We start from the raw sequence: 16,186 nt of genomic DNA on the forward strand, positions 1-16,186 counted from the left end.
ATAAAAGAGGGAAAGTTTTAAGAAACAAGGGTTTTACTAGTATTGAAAGTTACTTTGTTATCTAAAAATAATAATGATTTACTCCGCATAATTAATAATACTTTGAGTAAAATAGAAATTTGAATATCTTACCTAATAATATAATAGTATTACTATTACTCATTATTTGATTAACAAGTGCATAATACTACTAATTTTCCCTCTGACTCCAACCTGAGACTCACCCTTACCCTCATCATGCAGCACGGATATCCGATGGTCCAGGGTGACTCTGGAGTGTCCAACAGTCAAGATCTTCCACCTCCTGGTGTCCTGGTCCTCTCGCTTCCACACGACGCTGTTGTTGCCAATGTCCCTGACCACGCAGGTGACTAGGGCGTCGTCTCCCTGATACACGTGAACGGGGTGGGGGGAGCTCTCGCCTCTAGGCCCTCCGTCTCCCACTGAAACAAGTACAGTGTTACATATATATATATATATATACGGGCACGTTCTGTATATATGTGGTCTTTACAGGACGACCTTATCAAATAAAAATGGTTTGGCCTCGAAGTAGAGTACCATCTTTAGGCTGGCTCGATTTCCTTTAGGTGGCGTAATTTGATACGTTAACTAAGCGGAAGTTACCCTGAAGAGGCCACGAAGTTAGTGAATAAAATGGTTTAACTGATTTTGACACGTTAGCATCTGGCTCCTCAAATTCATTAGAACGCCATAGTAAGAACTCTGAAATGTTCATAATTTTTACTGTGTGGAAAACGTCAACATGATTAGTTTGTTTTACAGGAAGAATATTTTAATGTTCACATTTTTCAAATATTAATTGTACAATCAAGTTTTTAGACAACAACGATCTATCTAGGTTAAACGATAATGAAATGCAATAAAAAATCATAAATACTGACGCTAAACAACCGAACACACTCAAGATTACCTGTAGTCCCACTCAAGGAATGCAGTAGTAAGAGATGAAGTAACATGACCGCGGCAAGGTAGCGCGCAGAGTGACTATAACAGGTGATGCCTCACAGCTGGGGTAGTTAAGATAGTGTTGAATGACCTTACAGTGACCTTGACAGCTCGGCTACTGACCTACCGTGTTGTGGCGCCATAGTTACGTCTCCACTCACCGTTTGTTGACATAATAAACAAAACATATTTAATTTGGTTTATTTTGTTGATAGGGTTTTAATAAGTGTCAAAGTTTGTTATTGTTTTTAGTTTATTTTTTTCTAATTTATCGGTACAGCTTAAATATTGATATTGATAACACCCAATCTTTACAGCACAATGCGTATATTGCCTTTATTAGCAAATTTCTTGACACCGTAGTCTTTACGTTATGACCTTAATATAACGACGTATTAACGAGGTTAGGTCTAAGTTAAGCCTCTGTATATTTTAGTTTTCGAATCGCTAAACCCAAATAAATCATCATTTGCTCACTTACAAACATCATTTAATCACTTGCCTGTGGGCACAACAAACCCTATAGAATCGCTGTTTCCATATTTTAATAACAAGGTTGCATCGTGTGCTGAAAGACCATTGTAAATTAAAAGCCTGATTAAGAATCAATAGACAGGATTTATCAAAAAAATTATCGAACTCAAACTATAATAAGAATATTCAATTTACAAATAGAACCGATTAATATACTTTTTCTGTTGATATAAAAATTTATGTAGCCTAGCTAAACTCATTAATTTTCCTTACACATTAGGATTATTCAGAATAAATGTATATCTGTCAATAGCCTATTCCAATATCTAAAAACTCATGATATAGCAAACATTTGCTTTTCATTAATCGACCACTTTGACATTTTACTAAAGTAACAATTGGCTAAAGTAACTCAAAAACTATAAATTTTCCAAGTAATGTTATAAACTTCATAGTTGAATTTATTATAAACTTTGTATTACTATTTTAAAATATGTGCAATATGTAAGCTTAATGTACAATTAGCTTTGCATATATATAAGTCGTAATGAACGTTAAAAAGTAGAGTACAACTTTAAAAAATTGTTCGTCCAACAAACATCCTAAAAACATTTGTATTAGTAATCTTGTCTGTGACTTTACTTAAATATTTATGGTGTCGCGTTGAAAATGTTAAAAGAAAAATCTGCACGGAAACTACGTCATCATTCACAAGGGTGAACACATTAAGATAACAGAAAGGCGCGTTAGCATATTAGGTCACCGACCTAAGTTTTGTTAGATGATTTGAGTGGGATACAAAATTGTGAAAACTTTGCTTGCTACTTTTCTAATAGTAATATAGGTTTTAAATTATAAGAAATACTAACAATTAAATTACTGCACTTCCTCTTTCTGGCTTTATCTTTTGCAATCTTGTGTAATATTTTATAACTGGTTCAAAATTAAATGAAGTTATGCTTTCTTAAATTTGTTAGTTTTCCTGTCGAATTTACGGCTTTAACAAAAAAGATCCTGGGTGAGAAACACCTGCAAACTAACAAAACGAATGATTAATTTGATTTAACATTCATCTGAATGGTTTCGAAAATATATACTGAAAAGTGAATTCATGACTGATACAAATTACAAATTCTCTTACGCAAATTGACTGCTTCCAGGGAAACATATTTAGGAACAACTACTTGTAGGTTTAAAAAAAACCGAACATTATATATCTTTAATCCAACAGTATTCAACAATACATTTATTCCTGTAGTAAGGAATTAATTTTAAAGAGTTCGGTTGGAAAATTGTTAAATTTATCTTTTAATTTAAACATTATGGTAAATCATAAATGGTTTCATTTTTCAATTATTTTTCATTATTCATTTTCAGTTATTATTCATCATTCAGTTCCATTATTCCATTATTTCAATTCATTTACTAAGTTGTTTCATGAAATTGTTTATTTAGTACAGTGATAAGTTAGTACCCTTTATGAACAAAATTACATTTGTTTATTTTTGGCATACAAGACGAATATTTCATATGGATGCGCGATCAAACAATCTCAGCTTCTATGAAACAGGTTCATATTTTATACAGCGCTACACAGTACAATCTTCAGTGTTGTGTGAGGGGAAGGCTGGCTCAAATCGTCTCTATTTGTACCGTAATTGCCTCCTCGATGAATGTGCCTCAATTTGTCTGTTTCCGTTGTTCCACACGACTCCGCGTTCATCTTATACGCAGCGAACTTTCCGTTTTCAAACCAGATCCATATCAGTTCTATACATATACGTTATTTTACATTTCTTACCTTTTAGAGACCTGAAATTTGAATATCTGTATGTTTGTTAAACAAAATTATTATTCATTTTCAATGTTTAGAGTTTAAGTACTTTTTAACTATTTACTACGAACCATACAATTATATTCTACTCACCCAACTACTGTGGATTTCAGTATAAACCTACTTATATCAGCTATTTGAGCATAGACCTGAAACTAGTTATTTTTAGTTTTTGAAGTGAAACAGTTGATCAGTTATTCATATTATGTTCAGGCATGTACGATAATGTTATATTTTACATGTTATGGTATGAGTTCAAAATGTAGACTAATGCTATATGCTGACGTCTATAAAACCAAATTTAACACGTTACAAAACAAAATGGATGACTTGGACGGAGAAAATAAATGGCGACTTACGGAGTGAAGGCGGTAAAATGGGTAATTTGCATATCAAACTCTTCTGTGAGCATTTATAATGGTTTTAACTGAGTTTACTGTGATTTGACTGTGAAAACCTTATTTGTTACACGAAGAGAATCTTCTTTTTAACTTTACACAGTGAAATATTTTCATAAACTTTGATTAAGAATATATATACTGTAAGTAAAATATATGAGAAGATGTCATTACACTCGTATTTTTTTTTCAATTGAGCTGTTGAAATACAAGACATAAAAGGAGATCAAATATTTTTTTCATCCTTTTTTTCCATCCTAGATATTTTAGAAAGGAAAAAGTTAAATCGAATGAATATTGTGAAACAATTCCACAAAGTTCTAATAAACGAAAAAAGTAGTACTGTATAAGGAAATGAAAATTAAAAGTCAATATTAAAATTTATTTTTAAGCGTCAAAAAACATTTTCGTTTTAAAATTGCAGTTTTAGCTTAGCTTATTTGATACAAGTTAAATCCCCACACAAATAATCTTATAAATAATATTGAAATATCAATAGCCAAATATATAAGATATTCGGTAGGTTATTCACCGTCATGATCTTGATCAAATGGTTAATACCAATGCTTCAGCAGAGGATTTACATCATCAAGCTGGTTGACAGATATTGATTGCTCATCAGCATCATCATTAATCATTCCGACAAGCTTCCATAAATGATTAATCTTGGTCGGTGTTTAAAATCGTCCACACATATTTAGAAAACTTTAAATATACCATTTAGACTAATCGTAAACAAATACATGTTATACCATTTTAGCTACATTTAATTCGTAGTTTCCGTTGGCGATTGCTTATTTGAACACGTTCACAAACACTTCAGAATGCAAAAATGTAAATGAACAAAAATAAACCAGTGTAATGGATTCGCAACAAATTTAAATTATTTAGGGAAAAAACAAACCATCATACTATAGACAAATTTAATTTCCTATTAGTTCAGAATTTATGAAGACTTCTGTATGCAGTTAAATTGTAATTTCATACAAGTTTCGACGTGAAATCATATTTATACTGGTTTATCAATTTTTTTAACGCCAAATTTGTTTTTTGTGTGTTTTCTACGCAAGGGCCAATTTTTACATTTCCAAAGGGAACGGTCCAAACCCTGGTCTACCTAACGTCATCATTCAGTGATATCCCAATGACAAATGCCGTCTGGGCCTGTAAACGATCTCGCTTGGGAATTGAACCAGAGTGACCATCAGATTTGAATGTGAGCACTAGAACCACTCAGCTACCCTTACAATTTTAGTTTAAGCTATTACAATAGCAATGCACATTAATAAATTTATTTTAAAACTGTTAAGTAAACAATACAAAGTTGAATACGGTATATGTTAGGATATAAACTTCTGACAGATATCTTTGGCATCGGTGTCTTGATATAACCGAGTATACAGTGCTGTGTCAATGTAGGCGACATTGTGTCATAGTGGTAGAGCGGGGCTTTGGTCCACGAGGTCCCGGCTTCAAATCCCTCCAATCACCAATAGCTTTTACCTATGTGATAATGTCAGGCAGGACCCTCTAGGCTAAGTCTAAAGTTATTCGTGAACGGTTTCGAGCCTAGGGTCCTTCAATGTGAAGGTGAAACGTGAAAAAGGGTGTAAGAGTATACATGGAGTGTCAGACGATGCGGAATTGTGCCAATACATACATTGTGGCATTGTGACACTCCATGTTGGTGTGTCACAGTGTCACATCTACCGCGACGTCGTGTGTCATGTTTATTGTTGTACTGTCACGTCTGCGGTCGTTTGTGCCGACATTGTTAAGCCCACAAAACCTGAATGGCAATTCAAATGTTTCAACCGAATTTGGTTCTCTTTTTATAGATTAACAAATTTCAACTATAATTGGTAATATTACTTAGCCATGCCACTTATTAATTCCATATTAGGGTGTAAAATAAATTAAGATGGTTATTAAATAACTAAGCATATGGAGTTATACGTATGTACTGTCTGTACGAAATAGTACTATTTTGTGAATTGCCAGATATGAGAAATAATAATTAGTTCTAATACCCAAATAATGTTTCAAGTACTAAATGAGTGTGGAGGAAAAGAAATAGTTTTGCCGAAGGAAAGCCCCGGTTATCGTTAAGGCTCTACAGTGTTCGTGACAGTTGAGTGACATCAGTTTTGAAACTGTAGTTTCTCAACAAGAAATGGCCAACCAAGTTGTTTTGGGTTTGCTTGACTCGAGCTAACATTCTTTTTGGAAATTAATTAAATCGCTTTTAGAACACTCTTACTACATTTTTATACTTGGATATGTAACTAAATCATCGATATTGATAAAACAGTGTTTTATTATTGATGATAAAGTTATACTACATGTAACTTCAGATGTTAGTATCATCCAGTAATGTTGGATTATTCAATATCGATATGTAAATCATATATCAAAACAAATAAAGACCAATAATTATTTAAACTGTCACTGTCTATTAATAAAAAAAAATTGTCTGTTGTATCCTACTAAGCTAATAAGAATTCTCGATAACTATTAACGCCAATAATGTTGTTTGAAAAATTCAAAATCTCTTAAATAACCGTTTACTGGGTATGATGTAATAAAATGTTATCTCTGTATTATGTTAGTAAGAAAGCCGTTTGTAGAAATGTTACATGCAAGAGATCTAACGTAAAAGGGAGATTTTGGAGACTCTTGAAAGGGATGAAAGGTAAGCCCGATGTCAAGAGAGGGGAATGCAAAAGTAGGCAAGGGAGAATGAATTAGAGGATTAAGGGTTGAAACGCTTGTATACAAGTCTTCTTCCCAGTCCTAGTCCATTATATTGTAAACGAACTATTTCTTCACTTTAGGAACCATGCTAAATAAATAGTTTGCGTAAATAAATTAGCTGTTTGTACAGGGAAAGTATATTTATCACTGGTTAGCCTATTGCTCAATTAGTTTCTCGTGAAGGGAAATTATACTTTATTGAAATATTCGTCTTAAACTAATTTTTTGTTGAATTGTTAATTTTTCTTTTAACTAAGATAACCCTATTCAGTATTTCATTTTGGTACAATTTAAGATACGTATGAACATGAGTTTTTTACTAATGAAATAAGTGCGTATTTAAATTTTAATCTATGTTTTACTAAATTATCAACCTTTTTACACCCACGACAAGAACGAATTAGATGTTTTTGGAGGAAAATATTACAGTATGTATCAGTATGTAAAAGTTTTCTTTAGTTTCGTTTAATTGTAATATGTAAATTACACATCAGTTAATTACACTAAAATTAGGTTTTATTGCTAAGCACATTAACAGTTATTTAACGTTTGTTCAGTTTCAGCATGATAAGGTTGAATAAAACATTAATAACGGCATGGTAACGTTTGCTTGTACCATGGTTGGTGTTAGAGCACCTAAATGGCTGTATTTAAGGTCAAGAGGGTGATTTACCCCAACTCTAATACTGACTTCTAAAGTGAGCCATTAAGAACATACTCCAGTCCTGTGTGATATTACCCTACGGGGTTGAGATTAAAGGGTCATAAATATATCTTTGAAGTTTACTTGTGTGTGAATTTCATATGTATTTATATCTTTGTATACAGTATGCTTGACATATTTGCTTCATTAGGTCGTTTGTCATATTTACAGTGGCTCTAAACTTAAGAATGCAGTGGTGCATGTAATAAAATGAACCAAGCTTGAGTCTGCATAGTTTTTTTAATTATTTAACCAGGACAGCATTTTATAATTACTTAGCTCTGCCTTTGGTTTTACAATGGTGTTTAGAAAGTGAAAAATATTATAACAATACAACAGAGTAAATATACTACGAGACTTAGGTTTTAATGTAAACTAATTCAACCTCTAAAGTACGATCACGTATTTAATCAGCGCCAGCTAATATGTATTTTCTCTTATTGAATTGTTACCAACGTATATTTATACCGATACATAGCAATCCTTTGATTGGTTGAGTACAAATAACAAGTCAAGTGAAGTTAGTATACATGTATGTCACCAATAGCAAACATATTGCAGCATAATATTCCGTGAACGTTTCTAAAAAAAAATAATAATAATAAAAACATGATTTATATTCCAAACTCGTATGATGTGGCCAAGGTGGCCCGGGTTTGGAAGTGTATAATTTCCCTCTCCCTTTCTCCTCTTCAATTCAGGGCGTTGCGGTGGTAATCCCTTCGATTGGCGGATCATTTGGTTTAAACTTCAATCCCGCCAATTTCCAGGCTATAAATTCCCACAGATTGGTTCTCGTTTTCATATCGTGCTGAGCAACAACTGAGCTAAGTTTTTTACTACTTTTGCTACTTTTTTACTAGTTTTTTAATACTTATGTAGGGAATCAATAGCGATTATCAGTTAATCTCCTTTTAATACTTATTAACATCCCACAATTCCATACTAGAACGCTACGTTCAAGCACAGATGTGTTAGGGTCGTAGAATTATCACATGGATCAAATAAATCAAATTGATTTGTTTTTGGTGGGATTTAAACCCACCACCTCGAGACCTGGATCTCCCTGCTTTATTACTGGATAGGCTTACTCACTTTTATTTCAAGACTATTTAATATATGCAAAAGATTAACATTGAGGTTTGCATGTGGGTTTAACTTTAAGGCTGTAAAAATAAAATAGTTGACATACAAATAATTTATTTAGCCAATTAATTCTTATGCCATTAATAAATCATAATAATTTGAGATGGGGACGCCCTATGTGCGCATTTCATTCTAAATATGAGTGAAGGGTGAGTGTAGAATGAGGTGTGATACATTGTGTTTTTCACTGACTAAGATCAGCTGTTTCATTTTGCCTAATGATCAAGTACAGCTGGATCCAGGTTGAAACTATTAAAAAGCTACTGACTTTTCTCAGCATCGAACCGGCGACCTTTTGAGTTCTAGGTGAGGACTATAACCACGGAGATACTATTCATGCAAGTCTTAATAGTATAGAAAAAAGGTAGCGAGCAGGTCCACTAGGAGCCGGAACTTCAAGTCCCGAAATCGCATAGTCCACTAATCACCAATGGCTAAGATATATGATAACGCTACGAACCAATATACCTTGCCAAAAGTATCGTGAAACGGCCTTAGTCCTAGATTTTCAAATAAGGTAAAACATGAAAAAACTACAATATTTCGTGTGTTTTGAATCCATTATATATATCCACTCAATAATTTCACATGTTATGAACCGCATAAGACAGGTTGTGAATACACAAGCAACCGGTTCTAAACCACGGAAGGAGACAGGAACACGGTTCATTGACCTCTGATCTGATAAGAAAGAAGCTCCTGGTTCCACAACATCCAAGGAATGCTGGGGACAAGTCATACGGGCATGTTGTTGTACTCTTTAGAACTGTGAATATACACTAAGGTAACTAGTATTAGATAACTATATCATCTAGTATTGCTTTTCAAATACCATAATTTTTAAAGGGTTTTTGACACATTCTTTGAACATTTACCGAATAAAGAATTAAAACATTTGCCTTATAATTCAGACATAACTGCATTGTTTTATCATTAGTATCCCACGAAGAAATGCTACGAAACGCACGTAATGTCCGTCTCAAAATGTTAGTAAAAATAATAAACAAAATATTTGAATTAATTATTTATATGCGTGTGAATTCAAAGTATTTGTGGTTTTTGAGGTTGTACAGTGATAAATGATCAGAGATATGTGGCTATAGCTAACCACCTGTAACTTATTTCTTTGAGTTTTATTTTAAAAACATATGTTTTGTAATTACTTACTTGTTTTATATTTTCTTTCATAGATGTTATATTTTTTGTAAATGTAAAAAAATCTTACAAAAGGTTCATTATGGTATTCATTTATCACTGTACAACCTCAATGAACACTTACTGGTGACCAAAGACGTGATTCTAGAAGCAACATTGAAGAAAGATTCATCAATACAAGTCAACATCATCCATGAAACTTCAACTATCGTCAGTCAAAACAAAACCCAGATTAGTTTAGGTCTAAAAATGCCAGACACTGAAGGAAATGTCACTGATGCCAATTTATCAACCAATTTAAGGGGAGACTGAACCTTATATGTCTTAAAAAATTAAATTTCCTCTTTCGTCTAAAATTAATCTACGACTCTTCCTCATAAAGAATATATATGGAATATTAGAAAGCTTCTTATGATAACAATAAATAAATTAAGCTAACTCTACCGAGGTTTTTCAGAAAGTTTTTTTTTATCTTTAGGTAAACATAGTTTAAAAACTATAATGCTTAGAGACTTAAAATTTTGCATATATTAGTCTGCGTACTTGGTGAATACATTAAACCAATCATATATTGATTAGTAATAAATAAAAAAAACATTTTTTTTTTAATATTGCATGGATTTTTCTTTCTTTTTTAAATGGTTGAAAAAGTTTTATGTCGATATATTTCTTTCAAAACTGGTTTTAACATAAATATATGGATGTGATAAATAAGTGTGCAAAAAATCTGTATGATAGGTTCAGTGATTTTCGTGCTATATGTACTTGAACTTGTAGAGAATATCCCTTAAAAAAGCATTGAACCAGTCTCCCTTTAAATCATCTTTCTAAATTAATTTTCAAAATTCCACCATTTTAAAGAAAAATGTCAAGGTCTGGTTACGTTAAGTTGATGCACAATACTTTACTAAAAATAAAACTCAAAGAAATAATTTACAGGTGGTTAGCTACAGCCACATATAAAAATATGTTATGTCAATAGGCTATTCTTTTCAAATAAAAAAAACAAACAAACGTAATTGTCAGGTCCCAGTGTAAAATATGCGTATTCGGTGTAAAACGATTCAGTATAAAACATTCGTAAACACATGTATTTTTATAGTGAATGCAGTTTTGCAACATAAACATAATAACTGATAATTTGTACATACCTGTATATGTAAAAGACACGATCACCAGTAGGAGAACAGTGGCTCGTTCCATGCTGGTCCTGAAACATGAAAACCCAATTAGTTCAACCGTTTAGGATTGGTGGACCTAATGCATTTACTTGATATATAAATACGTTTCTAAATGAAATTGATTATGTTCTGTAAATCATAATTCTTTTCAGTTAATTGAATTGTTTAGTAAAATCAAACAATACTGTTACTGTTCAATAAAATGGCGACCATACATAGTAGGTATTTTAAGCCAAGTATGAATGGAGATGAGTGTAGGATGAGTGGCGCGATCTTGTAGTCTTGTTAGTGACTAAGGCCGACATTCCTTAGACACAGCTGTTAATTAATAGCCCATACAGCTAATGGCAACTAAGGGACCTACAGTTTATAGTGGAATCCGAACCACAATTTTCCTTGGTATATACAAATTGGCCTAATTATCAGGATAGTACTGCGGATAGTCGTAGTACTCACTCGTGCGGACGTTAATCCACACCAGGGAGTATCGCATCCACAGTGCACGCCTATAAATATCCACAATTCGTGACCTCCTAGTAGCTGGATTACAGGACGACGCCACTCGTCCCATCCCAATCAAAGACGTAAGAATGATTTGTATTGTGGAAGACGCGTAATATTTCAGCATAATGGCAATGAAAACTGTAAAAAACGGAATATTTTGGTAAAAAAAACAACAAATAGGTATTTTTATTTTGGATTATTTTGGCCAAAAAGGTTTACAATGCATGGCCTAAATATTAACGTCACCAGTATTAGTATGCACAAGAAAATGATTAAATATTGAAAATAGTTTTTGTCAATGATCAAATGTTTATCAAAACGTAGCACTCAAAATGAAGTCCAAGGCTAGGAATTGGAGTTATAAAACAATAAATGGTTTTGTGGCAACTTGAAAGATCCAAAACTACAAGTTTACTCCTTGTAGAATCTTTGAAATACGATGTAGGAAAACATCTAGTTTTTACTAGATATATATGAATAAATAAATATTCCACCAAAAAATACAATTAGTTGAAGGACATGTATTTAAAACAACCTCGTAGCATTATAAAATAACTCAAGAATCTACAGATAGCTGTTGACTACAAAATGTTTTATCTCTTTTACCGACAATCTTTGTATTCAGCCGGGCTTGCTCGTGATGTTTCCTTTACAAACTCTGGCTCTAATGTATTCTAAACACAGTATTCAATCTCCGCGTCAGAGGAGACTAGCCTTCGATTTCACTCAAAATGTAAATGTACAAATTGTTCAAACAAGGCGTTGCCCGCTTGTTTAAGCAGGGAAATAAAGAAAGCTAAGCAGAAAGTTGCAATAGGGCGTTTTCCCTATGAACTCGTACTGTTTTAGATTAATGTATTCAGATAAAGAAACCACAAAGAAACCTATTTTACTTTCACAAGAAAATGATGTTTTTAGTTAGAAGATGGGGTTTCATTTATTAAAATTATTAGAAAACGTTTTTAAAACAATAGTTTTAAAACAATGAATTGCATTATGAGGGAGAAATCTAGAAATGGCTCCCCCAAATTCTACACTCATCGTGTTTAGCAATCAAAGTAGTTAATGTAAGATGTGTCCGAACATTATCATAAAGAGTCTTCCAAAAGTGTTATGTATATGGTAATATACAAAGGTATTGCATATATTATTACATATATTATACATAACATTATAGGTAAATATTTTGATCCGAAAGAATATGTTTCTCTAGCTTCTCGTTGTATTAATACTGGAAAAAGCATACTGCACTAATCCTCGTATGTAATATTAACATGACTTGCTAAATAAAAATAGAAAGGATTTTAATTCTGGTTAGCTATCGTCTTATTGTATTTATAATGTTTTATTCTAATCGAAAATCCTTACTTTTTTAAGTCAAACTAAAAGGCAATTTATGCCAAAAACTACTTCGTTTGATGACAAAAATTAAAAGAACCCTGTACAACTGTATCGGTTAGTTAATTTCTCAATACGGTATGTAAAAATATTTCGTTAAAGAAAAGTATATTAAGCTACTACTTTTTAAGAGCCATATTTTATTTATGATTAGTAATTAATTCTCTTAACTTTAAGAGAACTTACATTTCGTGTATATACTAGCAAAATGATTACCTATACGTTATATCCTATCCTATAAATATGATCTAGCACGTTAAGATTATCTTTAATTAATACTAAACTGTAAGAAGACTTCACTCCCACTTCAAAGTCTATTGTCTAAAGGTGTGGTTTAATGGGGTATATAGCCTTACTTTTAATGAAACTTTCATGGCCTCATTTCCCCAACCTTCCGACAGCACAATCCAATTTGGTTGTTTAACTGCGCATTGAGGTGCATTAAGTATCTCAAGTGGTTTATGGTTGTAAATAAAATCTGAATCTTAACGAATTTATCTGAATGAATCTTGAAATTATATACACCGATTTTGAATCAAGTAGGCCTAAACAGTTTTTATTGATATTATTTTTACTCACTACTATTATTTTTTACTATATTTTTACTATTTTTTACTATTTTTTTATTTTTTAAAAAGTATCTATTTGTAGTTTATTATTTAAAACGTAAAATCATCATATAAAATGAGAGTTTTTATTTTAGCAATTCATCTAAACTGACGTTGAAAACGTTGTAAGTATAGTCTCAAAAGCTTTGGGCGATAGCTTAGACATATTTCCATAAATGTTACAATATTATATTTCAATACGTCCTAATTTGTGTTAAGACGTTATCACCTATTTTGAGATTTTTTGTTATGTTTAAAGTGGTAGAATTACCTTTTTAGAAACTAGATTTCATTGTATTTATTCTTGAGCCATGTTTATGTTGTTTTTAAGTGTCATCCTTAATACATGGTACATATTTTAAATTTATATTTAAAATAAACCTTATTAAATCCATTTTGCTAGTATAAAAACTACTGCATGAACCCATGGAGAACTACTATTCAATGTCAGAACCACAGAAATTGAGAAACAGTTTTTCATCTGAGGTAAATGAAAAGTTAGAGAGCAGGGACTATATGTCAATCCCCCTTCAATTATTGACTGCCGCAAACATACCAATACGGGAAATCTGCAGTGGCACCATATCACTCGTACAATGCCAAACAGTAACTTCTATTTAGGTGGTTCTCAATACACACTGTATAGGTTGAAATAAATTATTAAAATTCTAAAAATTTTTATCTCTTATTTGCAGAAGAAAATCGTGTACATTTAACACATGTACGACATTTTCCAACAGTCAATACAAATAATTGTCAGCATTCTGAAATATTTTTACTTCAAATTTTAGTAATTTATATTTTAATATTTCTATATGTGCACATATGTAGCCTATTTTTTACCAATATTTGCATCCATGACAAAAATAGGGCTATTACCACTGTCTCGTAACACTATGTCATCCCAAAATTAAATTTTTGATTGGCTGGATTTGTACTCGCACCCTAAGAACATAAGCTACGAGATCAGACGTGCCTCCAAGATTTATGGATAGCATGGATTTAGCTACAGTTTTGCGTTCCCACATTGCATGTCATAACACTTGCAAGTGAAGCACTTGTGTTAGGCAGTCAGAACAGGAAGGATCGAGTGTCCTTGTCAATTTCAATGACTGAATTGTTATTGAAGTCCTTCTATTGCGTTGTGAATGTCTCTCTAGCACAACAATACCAAATGTAACTGTTTACATTGTAATTGTAAGATCTATTTAGTGTTTTACAGCTTTGCCACTAAATCGAAACGTTTACAACATTTCAGAAATATTTTTGTAAAGGTTTTTAATGCTTTTATGTGTAATACGTATTTTACAAGGTCTTTGGCCAATAAAAATAAAAATAACTATATGCGAGGTGTTATAATCCGTTTGATATAATATTATAAACTCGCCTTGCATTTATATTTAGTTTAAAATACGCACCCCAGCATGCGTCACAGTTTAACGAGTTTAACGGCTAATCTATATAATAAATCCAAAAAAACCCATGAACTTTTGAGAAAACTATAAGTCACACTCCCATAAACCATACCCTCAAAATGTTCGTCATGACGAGAAACCTTGCACAAAACTATCTATTATTTCATAAATTGCCCTTTAAGGGTTTAATTCCTTTCCAAAGGGAACTTTCCATAATTCATATACTTAATGTTAAAATACCTCAGCTGTACTTATTTTTTTGTATTACTGTATCCTGTTTTGTTTATTTCAGCCAATCGATAATTTTATTAATACTTATGAAGTCAAACGGGGTGAAGCCCGTGGGTAACAGCTAGTTGATTATTAATAATAATGATAATAATAACCTTTCGTATGATGAACCTACTTAAACTACAGCACTACATAACACAGAACAAAAATATAGAACTTTAAGCAACTAGAAAATTCTTTATAATCGAGATATCTTTTCAAGTCAATGATACAAGTCAGTGGGTATATTATTTTGGTTTCCAATCGTGCCATTTTCATGACCAGTAAAAACATCTTTTGAATTTAAGGATGTGATTTGCAGGTTTTCAGGAAAGGGAATCTATTAAAAATGTTTGCCTACGAAAGTTTTTTTAGTATCCGTTTCAGTTTAGTACTTAAAATTGAAAATATTCACTTAACAGCGTTGTTTATTTACTTAACAGCATTCTTAAAGGAATCCTTAAACAACAAAATGAAAATAAAAACATATTTTCATATTTGGTTAACAATTTTGATTTTGGGAAAAAATTCAATTTTGGTTTTCTCTTTAATAGGTTTTTTTATACATCCGTAAATTTATACGTAGGGGTGGTCCGCATCACCCATATAAGTGAATAGTTTTATTTATATTTTAGAGATTAAGGTAGAGAGTACTTGCAAGTCATAACTTCGCCTCTTAAATAAATACATTTTTCATTTAATTTGCATTTCTTCTGTTTAAATAGGTAACAGAAAGTAGTTTAATTCTCGTCTCCAAGTTGAACAGCAACGAGTAAAACATGACGTAAAACAACAACAATCTGGATGTTTTGCACAACAAAGATAAGGTTTGTGTGCCATGACCTTGACTGGCCAGCACACTGAATGCTAGTCACATTAGCATCATACAACTAGACCTTGTAGTCTCTTAGAGCCGTTTGTACAAGTCTATGTGTGGTAATACACTCTTATGTAACTGAGTTGCATTCATTCATGAGATGCGTTGAGGACAGTTCGGCAATAAAATGCTTAAACTAACACCATTAACTCTTCATAGTGGTAATTGTAAATGGATATATTAGTTCTTATTACTCCTCCTACTTCCTCCTAGTTGTTGGTGTGATCCATGTTTTTAGAGTATTATCGCTGACTTTGGATTCAGAAAGAGACTTCTCATAATATTGTCAAATCTCAAACTTCCTGTCACGAATAACGTATATGAATAACGTATATGTGACATTTCTGATATCTGGTGTGGTGACCAAGGTAGTAATATAATGAAGGGTGAGTTAAGAAACAATAATAATTTTCAGCCTAATATGCCACCAGTAAACTTCATTAGCTTTTTTGTGTTTATCTAAAAATAGGTTTTACCTTCACCTACAGCTCAGGAAAAAG

The 16,186-nt window shown here is 32.2% G+C and overlaps 1 protein-coding gene across 1 annotated transcript in view; it reads right to left on the reverse strand.

The window, feature by feature from the left end:
* The window catches only part of LOC128990031 (Ig-like and fibronectin type-III domain-containing protein 1), a 129,029-nt gene that overhangs the window by 30,807 nt on the left and 82,036 nt on the right, over positions 1 to 16,186 (reverse strand). Inside the window, exons 3-4 of the mRNA XM_054412246.1 lie at positions 10,585 to 10,643; positions 231 to 443 (exon numbers count right to left, since the gene is read on the reverse strand). Coding sequence (XP_054268221.1) covers positions 231 to 443; positions 10,585 to 10,636 — 265 coding nt within the window. The 5' untranslated portion in view covers positions 10,637 to 10,643. The remainder of the gene's footprint in view (positions 1 to 230; positions 444 to 10,584; positions 10,644 to 16,186) is intronic.

The sequence above is a fragment of the Macrosteles quadrilineatus genome, unplaced genomic scaffold, assembly GCF_028750875.1.
Source record: "Macrosteles quadrilineatus isolate MER2022 unplaced genomic scaffold, UCM_ALF_1.0 Scaffold_3__2_contigs__length_128488019, whole genome shotgun sequence".
NCBI classification, from domain to species: Eukaryota; Metazoa; Arthropoda; class Insecta; order Hemiptera; family Cicadellidae; genus Macrosteles; species Macrosteles quadrilineatus.